A 20,000-nucleotide genomic window follows, 5' to 3' on the forward strand; every position below is an offset into this window, starting at 1 on the left:
GCAAGAAAAGGGCAACCAGTGAAGAACAAAGAGAGACACAGAGACAGAGAGAGAGGCATGCTGCAGAGAGAGACAGAGAGAGAGACAGAGAGACCGATAGGCATGCTTCAGAGAGAGACATAGAGACAGAGAGGCATGCTTCAGAGAGAGACATAGAGACAGAGAGGCATGCTGCAGAGAGAGACAGAGAGAGAGACATAGAGACCGAGAGGCATGCTTCAGAGAGAGACATAGAGACAGAGAGAGAGGCATGCTGCAGAGAGAGACAGAGAGAGAGACATAGAGACCGAGAGGCATGCTTCAGAGAGAGACATAGAGACAGAGAGAGAGGCATGCTGCAGAGAGAGACAGAGAGAGAGACATAGAGACCGAGAGGCATGCTTCAGAGAGAGACATAGAGACAGAGGCATGCTTCAGAGAGAGACATAGAGACATAGGCATGCTTCAGAGAGAGACATAGAGACAGAGAGGCATGCTGCAGAGAGAGACAGAGAGAGAGACATAGAGACCGAGAGGCATGCTTCAGAGAGAGACATAGAGACAGAGAGAGAGGCATGCTTCAGAGAGAGACATAGAGACAGAGAGGCATGCTGCAGAGAGAGACAGAGAGAGAGGCATTCTACAGAGAGAGACAGAGACAGAGAGAGAGGCATTCTACAGAGAGAGACAGAGACAGAGACAGAGAGAGAGATAGTTGTTGTTATGTGTATCACTTTAATTACAATATAATTATAATCACTTCGCTTTGGCAACATTGACCTTGTCATTCATGCCATTAAAGCATTTTGCATTTGAAAGAGAGGGAGACAGACACACGCACTCACGCACACATACTCACGTCTGCATATTAGACAGATACACACAGAGAAAGACAGACAGAAAGACAAGAGTCTGAGAGAGAGATGGGGGAGAGAAGTGTGTGCATGAGAAAGAGGAGGGTGAGAGAGAGGGAGAGAGAAGTGTGTGCATGAGAGAGAAGAGGAGGGAGAGAGAGGGGGAGAGAGAGGGAGAGAGAAGTGTGTGCATGAGAGAGAAGAGGAGGGGGAGAGAAGAGGACGGAGAGAGAGAGGGAGAGAGAGGGAGAGAGAAGTGTGTGCATGAGAGAGAAGAGGAGGGAGAGAGAGAGGGAGAGAGAGGGAGAGAGATTTGTGTGCATGAGAGAGAAGAGGAGGGAGAGAGAGAGAGAGAGAGAGAGGGAGCGAGAGAGAGAGAGAGAGAAAGAGGGAGAGAAAGAGAGAAAGAGAGAGGAGAGAAGGGAGGGAGGGAGGGAGGGAGGGAGGGAGGGAAAGGAAGGCGAGAGAGAGAGAGAGAGAGAGAGGGAGGGAGAGAGGTGTGTGCATAAGAAAGAAGAGGAGGGAGAGGGAGAGGGAGAGAGAGAGGAGAGGAGGGAGAGGGAGAGGTGTGTTTATGTTGGAGAAGAAGAGAGTGTGAGGGAGGGAGGGAGGGGGAGAAGAGAGGAGAGGAGACGAGAGGAGAGGAGAGAGAGAGAGAGAGAGAGAGAGAGAGAGAGAGAGAGAGAGAGAGAGAGAGATAGAGGGAGAGAAAGAGAGAAAGAGAGAGGAGAGAAGGGAGGGAGGGAGGGAGGGAGGGAGGGAGGGAGGGAGGGAAAGGAAGGCGAGAGAGAGAGAGAGAGAGAGAGAGAGAGAGAGAGGAGGGAGAGAGAGAGGTGTGTTTATGTTTGAGAAGAGTGGGAGGGAGAGAAGTCTAATAGAATGTGAGACAGAAAAGATGAAAGGGGTGAATGTACTGCATGTATTTACTGTATTTACTGTATGTATTTACTGTATTTACTGTATGTATTTACTGTATTTACTGTATGTATTTACTGTATTGACTGTATTACTGTATTAACTGTATTTACTGTATTGACTGTATTTACTGTATTAACTGTATTTACTGTATTGACTGTATTTACTGTATTAATTGTATTTAGTGTATTAATTGTATTTACTGTATTAACTGTATTGACTGTATTTACTGTATGTATTTACTGTATTTACTGTATATATGTACTGTATGTATTTACTGTATTAACTGTATTTACTGTATTGACTGTATTTACTGTATTAATTGTATTTACTGTATTAATTGTATTTACTGTATTAACTGTATTGACTGTATTTACTGTATATATTTACTGTATTTACTGTATATATGTACTGTATTTACTGTATGTATTTACTGTATGTATTTACTGTATTTACTGTATGTATGTTCTGTATGTATTTACTGTATTTACTGTATATATCTACTGTATGTATTTACTGTATTTACTGTATCTATTTACTGTATCGATTTAGTGTATTTACTGTATTTACTGTATTTACTGTATATATCTACTGTATGTATTTACTGTATTTACTGTATCTATTTACTGTATCGATTTAGTGTATTTACTGTATTTACTGTATATATGTACTGTATGTATTTACTGTATTTACTGTATATATTTACTATATGCATTTACTGTATTGACTGTATTTACTGTATTAACTGTATGTATTTACCTGTATTGTATTTACTATATGTACTGTATGTATTTACTGTATTCACTGTATATATTTACTGTATGTATTTACTGTATTTATACAGTACCCTTCAAAAGTTTGGGGTCACTTAGAAATGTCCTTGTTTTCCATGAAAACATACATGAAATGAGATGCAAAATGAATAGGAAATATAGTCAAGACATTGGTTATAAATAATGTTTAATTGAAATAATAATTTTGTCCTTCAAACTTTTCTTTCATCAAAGAATCCTCCATTTGCAGCAATTACAGCCCTGCGGACCTTTGGCATTCTAGTTGTCAATTGGTTGAGGTAATCTGAAGAGATTTCACCCCATGCTTCCCGAAGCACCTCCCACAAGTTGGATTGGCTTGATGGGCACTTCTTACGTACCATACGGACAAGCTGCTCCCACAACAGCTCAATAGGGTTGAGATCCGGTGACTGTGCTGGCCACTCCATTATAGATAGAATACCAGCTGACTGCTTCTTCCCTAAATAGTTATTGCATAGTTTTGAGCTGTGCTTTGGGTCATTGTCCTGTTGTAGGAGGAAATTGGCTCCGTTCTTCAAGATCCCTTTTACCCTGTACAAATCTCCCACTTTACCACCACCAAAGCATCCCCAGACCATCACATTGCCTCCACCATGCTTGACAGATGGCGTCAAGCACTCCTCCAGCATCTTTTCATTTTTTTCTGCATCTCACGAATGTTCTTCTTCTGGTATCCGAACACCTCAAACTTAGATTCGTCTGTCCGTAACACTTTTTTCCAATCTTCCTCTGTCCAGTGTCTGTGTTATTTTGCCCATCTTAATCTTTTATTTTTAATGGCCAGTCTGAGATATGGCTTTTTCTTTGCAACTGTCTAGAAGGCCATATTTCCGGAGTTGTCTCTTCAATGTTGACATTGAGACTGGTGTTTTGCGGGTACTATTTAATGAAGCTGCCAGTTGAGGACTTGTGAGGCGTTTGTTTCTCAAACAAGACACTCTAATGTACTTGTCCTCTTGCTCAGTTGTGCACCGGGGCCTCCCACTCCTCTTTCTATTCTGGTTAGAGCCAGTTTGCGCTGTTTTGTGAAGGGAGTAGTACACAGCGTTGTACGAGATCTTCAGTTTCTTGACAATTTCTTACATGGAATAGCCTTCATTTCTCAGAACAAGAATAGACTGATGAGTTTCAGAAGAAAGAGCCTGTAATTTGAGCCTGTAATCGAACCCACAAATGCTGATGCTCCAGATACTCAACTAGTCTAAAGGAGGCCAGTTTTATTGCTTCTTAATCAGAACAACAGTTTTCAGCTGTGCTAACATAATTGCAAAATGGTTTTCTAATGATCAATTAGCCTTTAAAAATGATCAACTTGGATTAGCTAACACAACGTGCCATTGGAACACAGGAGTGATGGTTGCTGATAATGGGCCTCTATACGCCTAATGTAGATATTCCATTAAAAACCAGCCGTTTCCAGCTACAATAGTCATTTACAACATTAACAATGTCTACACTGTATTTCTGATCATTTTGATGTTATTTTAACGGACAAAAATGTTCATTTCTTTCAAAAACAAGGATATTTCCAAGTGACGGTAGTTTATGTACTGTATGTTTTTACTGTATGTACTGACTGTATGTACTGACTGTATGTACTGCATGTATGTACTGTGTGTATTTACTGTATGTACTGTATGTATGTACTGTGTGTATTGTATGTACATACTGTATTTACTGTATGTAATGTATGTATGTACTGTATGTACTATTAGTACTGTATGAATTTACTGTTAGTACTGTATATACTGTATGTATTTACTGTATGCGCTGTATTGTATCTACTGTATGTACTCTGTGTATGTACTGTGTTAATTTACTGTATGTATGTACTGTGTGTATATACTGTGTGTATATACTGTATTTAGTACTGTTAGTACTGTATTAGTACTGTATGTATGTTAGTACTGTATGTATGTACTGTGTGTATATACTGTGTGTATATACTGTATTTACTGTATGTAATGTATGCATGTACTGTATGTACTGTTAGTATTGTATGAATTTACTGTTAGTACTGTATATACTGTATGTATTTACTGTTAGTACTGTATATACTGTATGTATTTACTGTTAGTACTGTATATACTGTATATACTGTATGTATTTACTGTTAGTACTGTATATACTGTATATACTGTATATATTTACTGTTAGTACTGTATATACTATATGTATTTACTGTTAGTCCTGTATATACTGTATATACTGTATATTTACTGTTAGTACTGTATATACTGTATGTATTTACTGTTAGTACTGTATATACTGTATATATTTACTGTTAGTACTGTATATACTGTATATATTTACTGTTAGTACTGTATATACTGTATATATTTACTGTTAGTACTGTATATACTGTATGTATTTACTGTTAGTACTGTATATACTGTATGTATTTAATGTTAGTGCTGTATATACTGTATGTATTTACTGTTAGTACTGTATATACTGTATGTATTTACTGTTAGTACTGTATATACTGTATGTATTTACTGTTAGTACTGTATATACTGTATGTATTTACTGTTAGTACTGTATATACTGTATGTACTGTGTGTGTGTTACAAGATTCAGACACACAGTTATGAGCCCAGACACAGTCATATCAGATTACATATAGAGGTCAAAGCTATCATGCGTAGATACAATGTGTTTCCTACTATTTCATCATCCTCCCATAACCTACAGTGATCAGTGCTCAATTATCCTTCAGCTGGCTGTGTGTGCTTCCCTGCCTGCTGTTTGGGTGACAAAGGGTTTATGCCTCTTCTTCTTCTGCCCCCTTGTTCTATTCTCCTCTACCCTGTCTGCCTTGTCCCCTCCACTTTCTCCCCCGCTCCCTCATGTTCTCCCTCCCTCTGCCCCCCCATCTCTCTCTCTCTCTCTCTCTCTCTCGCTCTCTCTCTCTCCCCTCTCTCCTCTCTCTCTCTATCTCTCTCTCTCTCCCCTCTCTCCCCTCTCTCTCTCTCCCCTCTCTCTCTCTCCTCTCTCTCCCCTCTCTCTCTCTCTCTCCCCTCTCTCCTCTCTCTCTCTCTCTTTCCCCTCTCCCCTCGCTCTCTCTCTCTCTCCCCTCTCTCCCCTTTCTCCCCTCTCTCCCCTCTCTCCCTCTCTCTCCCCTCTCTCCTCTCTCTCTCTCTTTCTCTCTCTCCCCCCTCTCTCCCTTCTCTCTCTCCCCTCTCTCCCCTCTCTCCCCTCTCTCCCTCTCTCTCTCACTCTCTCTCTCTCTCCCCTCTCTCCTCTCTCTCTCCCCTCTCTCCCCTCTCTCTATCTCTCTCCCTCTCTCTCTCTCTCTCTCTCTCTCTCTCTCTCTCTCTCCCCCTCTCTCCTCTCTCTCTCTCCCCCCTCTCTCCCCTCTCTCCTCTCTCTCTCTCCTCTCTCTCTCTCTCTCTCTCCCCTCTCTCCTCTCTCTCTCTCTCTCTCTTTCTCTCTCTCTCTCTCTATCTATCTCTCTCTCTCTCTCTCTCTCTCCCCTCTCTCCCCTCTCTCCCCTCTCCCCTCTCTCTCCTCTCTCTCTCTCCCAGCTCTGAGAGATAACCGTATCCAGCTCAACCGGTCTACAGGCACAGAGCTGTCCATCACCATTGGAAATGTGCAGCTGTCAGACGAAGGAGAGTACACCTGCTCTATCTTCACCATGCCTGTCCGCACTGCCCGCGCCACCGTCACCGTGCTAGGTGTGTGCATGTGTTGTATATTGTGTGTGTAACCTATTCAATTCCAGATCTTCTGGCAGTATGTTTACTACAGTAGTGGAGGACTGTATGTTTACTTGGTACAGTAGTGGAGGACTGTATGTTTACTTGGTACAGTAGTGGAGGACTGTATGTTTACTTGGTACAGTAGTGGAGGACTGTATGTTTACTTGGTACGGTAGTGGAGGACTGTATGTTTACTTGGTACACTAGTAGAGGACTGTTTGTTTACTTGGTTTCTTTGTCTGGGTGTTGGCAGCATACACTATCTATGTGTGTATGCAATCTACATTGAATTAATGTGTATGTCTGCAGGTATTGCAGAATATTGCATGTTGTCTGTTGTTTGTATAACCTTCTTGAGTGCCATTCCATGTGTTGTGTTGTGTCGCTTTGTGCACAGGGGCATTGTCATGCTGAAACAGGAAAGGGCCTTCCCCAAACTGTTGCCACAAAGTTGGAAGCAAATAATTGTCTAGAATGGCATTGTTTGCTGTAGCGTTAAGATTTCCCTTCACTGGAACTAAGGCGCCTAGCCCGAACCATGAAAAACAGACCCAGACCATTATTCCTCCTCCACCAAACTTTACATTTGGCACTATGCATTGGGGCAGGTAGCGTTCTCCTGGCATAGCCTGTCAGACTGCCAGATGGTGAAGCGTGATTCATCACTCCAGAGAATGCGTTTCCACTGCTCCAGAGTCCAATGGCGGCGAGCTTTACACCACTCCAGCTGGCGCTTGGCATTCCACATGGTGATCTTAGGCTTGTGTGCAGCTGCTTGGCCATGGAAACCCATTTCATGAAGCTCCTGATGAACAGTTATTGTGCTGACCTTGCTTCCAGAGGGAGTGTTAAACTTGGTAGTGAGTGGCGCAACCGAGGACAGACGATTTTTACACGCTATGTGCTTCCGCACTCGACGGTCCCGTTTTGTGAGCTTGTGTGACCTACTACTTCGCGGCTGAGCTGTTGTTGCTTTTAGACGTTTCCATTTCACAGCATTTACAGTTGACCGGGTCAGCTCTGTCAGGGCAGAAATTTGACGAACTGAGTTGTTGGAAAGGTGGCATCCTATGACGGTGCCACGTTGAAAGTCTCTGAGCTCTTCAGTAAGGCCATTCTACTGCCAATGTTTGTCTATGGAGATTGCATGGCTGTGTGCTCGATTTGATACACCTGTCAGCAACTGATGTGGCTGAAATAGCCGAATCCATTCATTTGAAGTGGTGTCCACATTATTTTGCATATATAGTGTATATTCATGTTTTTTTATATTTATATCCTGTATATTTTTATTCTTCTTTTCACTCTGTCATTTAGGTCATTATTGTGGAGTCACTACAATGTTGTTGATCCATCCTCAGTTTTCTCCCATTACAGACATTGAACTCTGTAGTGGTTTTAAAATCACCAAAAGCCTCATGGTGACAACCCAGTTCCCTTCCTGTCCTGCAGCTCAGTTCAGAAGGACGACTGTATCTTTGTATCTGGGTGGTTTAATACATCATCCACAGCATAAATATAAACTTGATCACGCTTAAAGATAATCAGTGTCTGATTTATAATTGTTACCCATCTACCAATCACCGCCTTTCTGTATGAGGCTTTCGGAAAGCTCCCTGGTCTTTGTGGTTGAATCTGCGCTTGAAATTCAATACTTGACGGAGGGATTTTACAGATGTTGTATGGGGGACAGAGGAAGGGTTAGTTATTAAAAACTCATGTCAACTCCTATTATTTCACACAGAGTGAGTCCATGTAACATAGTAGCAACACAAAACATGGTAAAAAAAACATTATTGGGCATAGACAACAGCACAAAGGGCAAGAAGGTAATGACAGGAATCAACCTAGCACACAGTTCAATATCCTCCTGGGACTACTCCTACAACAGAACAAAGAGTGAGTCCATGTAACATATTATGTGATTTGTTAAGCAACATTTGACTTCTGAACTAATATAGGCTTGCCTAAAAAAAATTTGAACACTTACACAACGACAGTAATTTATACATTTGTATTATTATTATTATTATTATTTTAAAGTTACATTTTTCGTTTCACTTTGACGTTATGGCGTATTTTGTGTAGTTCAATGCCAAAGAAATACAATGAAATCTATCTCAATCCCGCATTGTAACGCAACAAAATATGAAAAATGTTCAAGGGGGTGTAGACTATAGTCTCTGTACGTCCACTGGCTGTATTCCAGTCTGTCTCTACTGTATGCCTGTAGTGTAATTCTGTCCTGTATTCCAGTCTGTCTCTACTGTATGCCTGTAGTGTAATTCTGTCCTGTATTCCAGTCTGTCTCTACTGTATGCCTGTAGTGTAATTCTGTACTGTATTCTGTCTGCATGTCTTCTGTATGTATGTCTGTGTTTTAAAGGAGCAATCTGGAGTTGGTACATACATTTTTACCGTAGCCTCGAGAGCTTTGTTCAAAAGTCAATGTCAATGTCAATGTCCCCCCCCCAGGGGTCCCTGATAAGCCCCAGATCTCTGGCTATGAAGACACTGTCCAGGAGGGGGGTAAGGTCACCCTCACCTGCACCAGCTCCGGGAGCAAGCCCCCCGCCAAACTACGCTGGTACAGGAACCAGGAGGAACTTACAGGTAAGGGTGGAGGGGGAGAGGAGGGGAAGGATGGAGGGAAGGGTTAGGGAGGGAGAGGGAGAAGGAGACTGGAGAGATAGACAGGAGAGAGGTGGGTAGACAGGGGAGAGAGTGAGGGCAGATGGAAGAGGGGGTATATGGGAGAGAGAGGGGGGGTAGATGGGAGAGAGAGACAGAGGGGTAGACAGAGAGCCTCTCCCTGGTGTTGGAGTCTTTATGAGAGGAGAGCCTCCCCCTGGTGTTGGAGTCTATATGAGAGGAGAGCCTCCCCCTGGTGTTGGAGTCTTTATGAGAGGAGAGCCTCCCCCTGGTGTTGGAGTCTTTATGAGAGGAGAGCCTCCCCCTGGTGTTGGAGTCTTTATGAGAGGAGAGCCTCCCCCTGGTGTTGGAGTCTTTATGAGAGGAGAGCCTCTCCCTGGTGTTGGAGTCTTTATGAGAGGAGAGCCTCCCCTGGTGTTGGAGTCTTTATGAGAGGAGAGCCTCCCCCTGGTGTTGGAGTCTTTATGAGAGGAGAGCCTCCCCTGGTGTTGGAGTCTTTATGAGAGGAGAGCCTCCCCCTGGTGTTGGAGTCTTTATGAGAGGAGAGCCTCCCCTGGTGTTGGAGTCTTTATGAGAGGAGAGCCTCCCCTGGTGTTGGAGTCTTTATGAGAGGAGAGCCTCTCCCTGGTGTTGGAGTCTTTATGAGAGGAGAGCCTCCCCTGGTGTTGGAGTCTTTATGAGAGGAGAGCCTCCCCTGGTGTTGGAGTCTTTATGAGAGGAGAGCCTCCCCCTGGTGTTGGAGTCTTTATGAGAGGAGAGCCTCTCCTGGTGTTGGAGTCTTTATGAGAGGAGAGCCTCCCCCTGGTGTTGGAGTCTTTATGAGAGGAGAGCCTCCCCTGGTGTTGGAGTCTTTATGAGCTCAACCCTGTGTGACAGTTAATGTGTGTGCTGCTGTGTCCCTGCTACACACCCACTAGGCTCTTCAGACAGTATTATGGCTGAAGAAAGGGACCGAGGAGAGGCTGAGGAGAGGAGCATCATGGGTCAATGTGTTATTATGACACCCTCTCATGCAACGTTTGTATCCCAAATAGCACCCTATAACATATGTAGGGCACTACTTTTGGCCAGGTCCTATAAGGCCATTTGGGCCACAGGAATTGAGCAATGTGCTGTAAGAAGCTAACTGAGAGAAACGAGCGCATAGATCGGCACTCACTGCTGCTCCTTTGACAGGCTTACAGAGATTAAAGAGGCTCAGAGGGGAGGAAGAGGGGGAGAGGGAGAGGGAGGGAGGGAGGGAGGGAAAGGGGAAGAGAGGCGGGAGAGAGGGGGAGGCAGAGAGAGGGAGGGAGGGAGGGAGGGAGGGAGGGAGGGAGGGAGGGAGGGAGGGAGGGAGGGAGGGAGGGAGGGAGGGAAAGGGGAAGAGAGGCGGGAGAGAGGGGGAGGCAGAGAGAGGGGGAGAAAGAAGAGGGAACGGCCGATTACGAGAGAGACAGGAGAGGGAGGGTCGTATTAGGAGAGAGACATGAGAGGGAGGGGCTGTATTAGTAGAGAGACAGGAGAGGGGGGGTCGTATTAGGAGAGAGACAGGAGAGGGAGGGGCTGTATTAGGAGAGAAGACAGGAGAGGGAGGGGCTGTATTAGGAGAGAGACAGGAGAGGAAGGGGCTGTATTAGGAGAGAGACAGGAGAGGGAGGGGCTGTATTAGGAGAGAGACAGGAGAGGGAGGGGCTGTATTAGGAGAGAGACAGGAGAGGGGGGGTCGTATTAGGAGAGAGACAGGAGAGGGAGGGGCTGTATTAGGAGAGAAGACAGGAGAGGGAGGGGCTGTATTAGGAGAGAGACAGGAGAGGAAGGGGCTGTATTAGGAGAGAGACAGGAGAGGGAGGGGCTGTATTAGGAGAGAGACAGGAGAGGGAGGGGCTGTATTAGGAGAGAGACAGGAGAGGGAGGGGCCGTATTAGGAGAGAGACAGGAGAGGGAGGGGTCGTATTAGGAGAGAGACAGGAGAGGGAGGGGCCGTATTAGGAGAGAGACAGGAGAGGGAGGGGCCGTATTAGGAGAGAGACAGGAGAGGGAGGGGCCGTATTAGGAGAGAGACAGGAGAGGGAGGGGCCGTATTAGGAGAGAGACAGGAGAGGGAGGGGCTGTATTAGGAGAGAGACAGGAGAGGGAGGGGCCGTATTATGAGATAGACAGGAGAGGGAGGGGCCGTATTATGAGATAGACAGGAGAGGGAGGGGCTGTATTAGGAGAGAGACAGGAGGGGGGGGGGGGGGGGGGGGGCTGTAGTTCAGTTCAATCCACAGGGCTCTGGTCAGAAATAGTGAACTACATAGGCAACAGGGTGACATTTGGAACGCAGTGAGAGAGACAATACAAGCTATGAGGGAGGGGTCAGTGAAGGAAAAGTAGGAAGGATAAAGCAAAAAATAAGGATGATGGTTGGGAGATTCAGGAACTGAATCTGAAGAGGGTTTAATTGAATGAATGGAAGGGGCTAAGAGCTGTGAAGAGGCTTTAAATATGAATGCTCTTGTTCTCTATGTAAGGGTAAGAGCTATTGATCAGCTGAATGGATTAATGTGTTTGGATTAAATTGGATGTAGGTTGCATCCAAGGTTGCATCCCAAATGGATCCCTATTCCCTGTTTAGTGCACAACTTTTGACCAAAGTCCTATGGACTCTAGTCAAAAGTAGTGCACTATATAGAGAATAGGGTGTCATTTGGAACGCTGACATAATCAACATTTATGGTATCATTATGGTGCATCCCCAGATTTGAACTGTAGCCAGCCCCTAAGTGTGTGTGTGTGTGTGTGTGTGTGTTTGTGCGTGTGCGCATGTGTGTGTGCGTTTGTGTGTGTGCGCACTGGTGCTTGGGTGCATGAATGAGAAAGAGAGAGAGAGAGACAGAGTAAAGGAGAAAGAGAAATATCATCCATGTCATATTACTGAAATATTACTCAGTGTTTTTTCAGTCAGTGGTATTTCTGTATCTTGAATATAAACTAATGTGACAAGCAGCTTTTCAGACAGTGATAGTATTATATCATATTGTGGTAGTACTATATCATACAGTATTATATCATAGTAGTATTATATCATTCAGTGATAGTATTATATCATACAGTGGTAGTATTATATCATACAGTAGTAGTATTATACCATACAGTGATGTTATTATATCATACAGTAGTAGTATTATATCATACAGTAGTAGTATTATATCATACAGTAGTAGTATTATACCACACAGTGATGTTATTATATCATACAGTAGTAGTATTATACCATACAGTAGTAGTATTATAGCATTCAGTGATAGTATTATATCATATAGTGGTAGTATTATATCATACAGTGGTAGTATTATATCATACAGTAGTAGTATTATATCATTCAGTGGTAGTATTATATCATAGTAGTATTATATCATTCAGTGATAGTATTATATCATACAGTGGTAGTATTATATCATATAGTGGTAGTATTGTATCATAGTAGTATTATATCATACACTGGTAGTATTATATCATACAGTGGTAGTATTATATCATAGTAGTATGATATCATTCAGTGATAGTATTATATCATACAGTGGTAGTATTATATCATATAGTGGTAGTATTATATCATAGTAGTATTATATCATACAGTGGTAGTATTATATCATACAGTGGTAGTATTATATCATAGTAGTATGATATCATTCAGTGATAGTATTATATCATACAGTGGTAGTATTATATCATTAAGTAGTAGTATTATATCATAGTATTATTATATCATTCAGTGATAGTATTATATCATACAGTGGTAGTATTATATCATACAGTAGTAGTATATCATAGTAGTGTTATATCATTCAGTGATAGTATTATGTCATACAGTGGTAGTATTATATCATACAGTGATTGTATTATATCATATAGTGGTAGTATTATACCATAGTAGTATTATATTATACAGTGGTAGTATTATATCATAGTAGTATTATATCATACAGTAGTAGTATTATATCATACAGTGATAGTATTATATCATATAGTGGTAGTATTATGTCATACCGTTATAGTATTATATCATTTAGTGGTAGTATTATATCATAGAGTAGTAGTAGTATATCATACAGTGATAGTATTATATCATACAGTGATAGTATTATATCATACCGTTATAGTATTATATCATTTAGTGGTAGTATTATATCATACAGTGATAGTATTATATCATATAGTAGTAGTATTATATCATAGTAGTATTATATCATATAGTGGTAGTATTATATCATATAGTGGTAGTATTATATCATAGTAGGATTATATCATATAGTGGTAGTATTATATCGTATAGTGGTAGTATTATATCATAGTAGTATTATATCATATAGTGGTAGTCTTATATCATAGTAGTATTATATCATACAGTGATAGTATTATATCATACAGTGGTAGTATTATATCATAGTAGTATTATATCATACTGTTATAGTATTATATCATTTAGTGGTAGTATTATATCATACAGTGATAGTATTATATCATATAGTGGTAGTATTATATCATAGTAGTATTATATCATATAGTGGTAGTATTATATCATATAGTGGTAGTATTATATCATAGTAGTATTATATCATACAGTGATAATATTATATCATATAGTGGTAGTATTATATCATACAGTGATAGATAGTATTATATCATATAGTCATATAGTGGTAGTATTATATCATACCGTGATAGTATTATCTAACCATTTTATACAATGACATTTAAAAGGAGTATCCATGGTGACAATTTGTGTGTATGTGTGTCTCCGTGTATGTGTGTGTCTCTGTGTATGTGTGTCTTTGTGTATGTGTGTCTCTGTGTATGTGTGTCTCTGTGCATGTGTGTGTCTCTGTGTATGTGTGTGTCTCTGTGTATGTGTGTGTCTCTGTGTATGTGTGTCTCTGTGTATGTGTGTGTCTCTGTGTACGTGTGTCTCTGTGTACGTGTGTCTCTGTGTATGTGTGTCTCTGTGTATGTGTGTCTCTGTGTATGTGTGTGTCTCTGTGTATGTGTGTGTCTCTGTGTATGTGTGTCTCTGTGTATGTGTGTGTCTCTGTGTATGCACGTCCAGGTCGTCCTGACGTGGTGGAGACTAATCCAGACGAGGCCACCTACACAGTGATCAGTGAGCTGACTCTGACGGTGGGTCGTAGCGACGACAACACCCTGATCGGCTGTGCTGTTGACCACCCTTCTCTGTCCCCGGGTGAGAAGTGGACCGAACAGCCCATCAGAGTCCTGTGTAAGTGCTGCCCCCACTGGCCAAGCCCTGCCACTGCAACCTCGTGCATGTCATCACCATACTGTACGGTAGCCCAGACTATGGCCCTTTCACTGATACCTTGAGTCCTTTCATCACATCCTCTCATCGCCTCCTTTTGAAAATGACAGAGGAAAGCGAGGTGAGGAGAGGAAATGTGAGACCAGGATCCAAGGAGATGTGCTTCTAAGAAATGTGACTCTCCTTATGCAGTTATGCTTCTGCCTCTCAGTACTGCTGCTACGGCTGGTCATGTGTATACTGCCACCTGCAGGGGACTCGTATGTTTACCACTCTGTCAGTGCTACAGCTGAGTCAATCAATCACGTTCATTATAGAAATAACTTTTTACATCTGCAGTCAATACGCAGCCTAAAACCCCAGAGAGCAAGCAATGCAGATGCAGAAGCTAGGTTAGGCTATTATGTTAGTTTGCTCATACCTGTGTGTAGCAGTGTGTGTGTGTGTGTGTGTGTGTGTGTGTGTGTGTATCTTCTCCAGTGTATGTAATGTTACTGTATGTTGGGTCTTTTCTCTAGTCACCCCAGATGTCACTATCCAGCCTCAGAACGATCTGCCCAGAGAGGGAGAGAAGTTCATTATACAATGCATAGGCAATGGAAACCCGAAGTAAGAAAACACACACACACACACACACACACACACACACACACACACACACACACACACACACACACTGTCTCCCCCTCTCCCACTCTGTCTCCCCCTCCCCCACTCTGTCTCCCCCTCTCCCTCCCCCACTCTGTCTCCCCCTCTCCCACCATCTCTCTCACCATGTCACTGACCATCTCTATCACCATGTCACTGACTATCTCTCTCACCATGTCACTGACTATCTCTCTCACCATGTCACTGACTATCTCTCTCACCATGTCACTGACTATATCTATCACCATGTCACTGACTATCTCTATCACCATGCCACTGACTATCTCTCTCACCATGTCACTGACTATCTCTCTCACCATGTCACTGACTATCTCTCTCACCATGTCACTGACTATCTCTCTCACCATGTCACTGACTATCTCTCTCACCATGTTACTGACTATCTCTCACCATGTCACTGACTATCTCTATCACCATGTTACTGACTATCTCTATCACCATGTTACTGACTATCTCTCTCACCATGTCACTGACTATCTCTATCACCATGTCACTGACTATATCTATCACCATGTCAGTAACTATCTCTATCACCATGTTATTGACTATCTCTGTCACCATGTTATTGACTATATCTATCACCATGTTACTGACTATCTCTCTCACCATGTCACTGACTATCTCTATCACCATGTCACTGACTATCTCTATCACCATGTCACTGACTATATCTATCACCATGTCACTGACTATCTCTCTCACCATGTTACTGACTATCTCTCACCATGTCACTGACTATCTCTATCACCATGTTACTGACTATCTCTATCACCATGTTACTGACTATCTCTCTCACCATGTCACTGACTATCTCTATCACCATGTCACTGACTATATCTATCACCATGTCACTGACTATCTCTATCACCATGTTATTGACTATCTCTATCACCATGTCACTGACTATCTCTCTCACCATGTTATTGACTATATCTATCACCATGTTACTGACTATCTCTCTCACCATGTCACTGACTATCTCTATCACCATGTCACTGACTATCTCTCTCACCATGTCACTGACTATCTCTCTCACCATGTCACTGACTATCTCTATCACCATGTCACTGACTATCTCTATCACCATGTTATTGACTATCTCTATCACCATGTCACTGACTATCTCTATCACCATGTTATTGACTATCTCTATCACCATGTCACTGACTATCTCTCTCACCATGTTACTGACTATCTCTATCACCATGTTACTGACTATCTCTCTCACCATGTTACTGACTATATCTATCACCATGTCACTGACTATCTCTATCACCATGTCACTGACTATCTCTATCACCATGTCACTGACTATCTCTATCACCATGTTATTGACTATCTCTATCACCATGTCACTGACTATCTCTATCACCATGTTACTGACTATCTCTATCACCATGTTACTGACTATCTCTCTCACCATGTTACTGACTATATCTATCACCATGTCACTGACTATCTCTATCACCATGTCACTGACTATATCTATCACCATGTCACTGACTATCTCTATCACCATGTTATTGACTATCTCTATCACCATGTCACTGACTATCTCTCTCACCATGTTATTGACTATATCTATCACCATGTTACTGACTATATCTATCATCATGTTACTGACTATCTCTCTCACCATGTTACTGACTATCTCTCTCACCATGTCACTGACTATATCTATCACCATGTTACTGACTATCTCTATCACCATGTTACTGACTATCTCTCTCACCATGTTACTGACTATCTCTCTCACCATGTCACTGACTATATCTATCACCATGTTACTGACTATCTCTCACCATGTTACTGACTATCTCTCTCACCATGTTACTGACTATCTCTATCACCATGTTACTGACTATCTCTCTCACCATGTTACTGACTATCTCTCTGACTATCTCTCTCACCATGTTACTGACTATATCTATCACCATGTTACTGACTATATCTATCACCATGTTACTGACTATCTCTCTCACCATGTTACTGATTATATCTATCACCATGTCACTGACTATCTCTCTCACCATGTTACTGACTATATCTATCACCATGTTACTGACTATCTCTCTCACCATGTTACTGACTATCTCTCTCACTATGTTACTGACTATCTCTATCACCATGTTACTGACTATCTCTCTCACCATGTTACTGACTATATCTATCACCATGTTACTGACTATCTCTCTTACCATGTTACTGACTATCTCTATCACCATGTCACTGACTATCTCTCTCACCATGTTACTGACTATATCTATCACCATGTTACTGACTATATATATCACCATGTTACTGACTATATCTATCACCATGTCACTGACTATCTCTCTCACCATGTCACTCACTCCAATCTAACTTAGACTCTTGTCTGTCAAGGTTAAACTTTCCCTTGTTCTTCTTGTCCTCTCCAATAATTATAATAATTCATAATTATAATAATAATCTCCTCTGTCTTGCTTTGAACCTTTTCCCTCTCCTCCCTCCTCATCCTCTTCTCCTCCCTCCTCATCCTCTTCTCCTCCCTCCTCATCCTTTTCTCCCTCCCTCCTCATCCTCTTCTCCTCCCTCCTCATCCTTTTCTCCCTCCCTCCCTCCTCAGAGAGAGAGAGAGAGAGAGAGAGAGAGAGAGAAAGAGAGAGAGAGAGAGAGAGAATATGCATAGCTCCTTAGGCTGAATGACTAGTGACCCGTCAGATACAGGCTGGGTCTCAGCTGTCATTCAAACACTGCCACCATGGCAACGTCTCTGCTGTTCAGAATCTGACCAACTGTCTCTCTTTCACAATGATAAGTTTCACGTTTAACTGCATATTAGAATTAGGCTTCAGGGCTTGTTTCTGGTGTGCACCGTCATGTCTCAGCAAGTTCTGAGAATGTCTTGACGAGATGAGGAAGAGCTGTTTCAAGAGGCTCTAATCAAATAAAATGCAATGTGCACCCTGTACTGGAGGACTTTCTCATTCCATACCATCCCACTACATTCCATTCCATAACATTCCATACCCTTCCACTACATTCCATTCCATAACATTCCATACCATTCCACTACATTCCATTCCATAACATTCCACACCATTCCACTACATTATATTTCATTCCATAACATTCCATACCATTCCACTACATTCTATTCCATTCCATACCATTCCACTACATTCCATTCCATTCCATAACATTCCATACCATTCCACTACATTCCATTCCATTCCATAACATTCCATACCATTCCACTACATTCCATTCCATAACATTCCATACCATTCCACTACATTCCATTCCATAACATTCCATACCATTCCACTACATTCTATTCCATTCCATAACATTCCATACCATTCCACTACATTCTATTCCATTCCATAACATTCCATACCATTCCACTACATTCTATTCCATTCCATAACATTCAATACCATTCCACTACATTCTTTTCCATTACGTAACATTCCATACCATTCCACTACATTCTATTCCATTCCATAACATTCCATACCATTCCACGACATTCTATTCCATTCCATAACATTCCATACCATTCCACTACATTCTATTCCATTCCATAACATTCCATACCATTCCACTATATTCTATTCCATTCCATAACATTCCATACCATTCCACTACATTCTATTCCATTCCATACCATTCCACTACATTCTATTCCATTCCATAACATTCCATACCATTCCACTACATTCTATTCCATTCCATAACATTCCATACCATTCCACTACATTCTATTCCATTCCATAACATTCCATACCATTCCACTACATTCCATAACATTCCATACCATTCCACTACATTCTATAACATTCCATAACATTCCATACATTCCACTACATTCTATTCCATTCCATACCATTCCACTACATTCTATAACATTCCATTCTATTCCACAACATTCCATTGCACTACATAACATTCCATTCTATTCCATTCCTTTCCACTACATTCTATTCCATTCCATAAAATTCCATTCTATTCCACAACATTCCATTCCATTCCACTACATAACATTCCATTCCATTCTATTCCATAACAATCAATTTCATTCCACTGCATAGGCCTCACTCCCCCTATCTGAGATATCTACTACAGCCCTCATCCTCCACATATAACCCCCATTCTATCAGTCATATTCTGTTAAAGGTTCCCAAAACACACACATCCCTGGGTCGCTCCTCTTTTCAGTTCACTGCAGCTAGCGAATGGAACGAGCTGCAACAAACACTCAAACAGGACCGATTTATCTCCATCTCTTCATTCAAAGACTCAATCATGAACACTCTTACTGACAGTTGTGGCTGCTTCACGTGATGTATTGTTGTCTCTACCTTCTTGCCCTTTGTGTTGTTGTCTGTGCCCAATAATGTCTGTACCATGTCCTATTTTTATTTATTTCATTTTAATTCTACTGTAAATTCAAATGTGTTCTTACCTGACTTCATAGTTAAATAAAGGTTAAATAAACAACTGTAAAAACATATTCCATTACAAAACATTCCATTCTATTCCATAACATTCCATCCCACTACATTCTATTCCATCCCACTAAATTCTATTCCGTTCCTATCTATTTGATCAGGAGACCCTGGAGTGCTGGCAATTGTCTCAGCTGTATTAGTAGTCAATTATGCACCTCAGTCCATTCTGTAAGACAGTTATACACCTCAGTCCATTCTGTAACACAGTTATACACCTCAGTCCATTATGTAACACAGTTATGCACCTCAGTCCATTCTGTAACACAGTTATGCACCTCAGTCCATTCTGTAACACAGTTATGCACCTCAGTCCATTCTGTAACACAGTTATGCACCTCAGTCCATTATGTAACATAGTTATGCACCTCAGTCCATTCTGTAACACAGTTATGCACCTCAGTCCATTCTGTAACACAGTTATGCACCTCAGTCCATTCTGTAACACAGTTATGCACCTCAGTCCATTCTGTAACACAGTTATGCCCAGATGATAGCATTACATGCTGGAGCCATAGGACTTTATTGCACGGCAGCATGAACCATTCCCTCTATGTAATGTACAAGGACAGACATGCGAACATATACACTACCATTCAAAAGTTTAGGGTAACTTAGAAATGTCCTTATTTTTGAAA

At 41.8% G+C, this 20,000-nt stretch overlaps 1 protein-coding gene across 3 annotated transcripts in view; it reads left to right on the plus strand.

Moving 5' to 3' along the window:
- The window catches only part of LOC110511052 (cell adhesion molecule 3), a 111,013-nt gene that overhangs the window by 72,693 nt on the left and 18,320 nt on the right, over nucleotides 1-20,000 (plus strand). For all 3 annotated transcript variants that reach the window (XM_036986491.2, XM_036986490.2, XM_036986488.2), the window contains exons 4-7: nucleotides 6,091-6,243; nucleotides 8,743-8,880; nucleotides 13,991-14,161; nucleotides 14,719-14,809. In XM_036986491.2, the coding sequence (XP_036842386.1) occupies nucleotides 6,091-6,243; nucleotides 8,743-8,880; nucleotides 13,991-14,161; nucleotides 14,719-14,809 (553 nt within the window). The remainder of the gene's footprint in view (nucleotides 1-6,090; nucleotides 6,244-8,742; nucleotides 8,881-13,990; nucleotides 14,162-14,718; nucleotides 14,810-20,000) is intronic.

The sequence above is a fragment of the Oncorhynchus mykiss genome, chromosome 8 (genome assembly GCF_057628025.1).
Source record: "Oncorhynchus mykiss isolate SJ-2025 chromosome 8, ASM5762802v1, whole genome shotgun sequence".
Taxonomy (NCBI): Eukaryota; Metazoa; Chordata; class Actinopteri; order Salmoniformes; family Salmonidae; genus Oncorhynchus; species Oncorhynchus mykiss.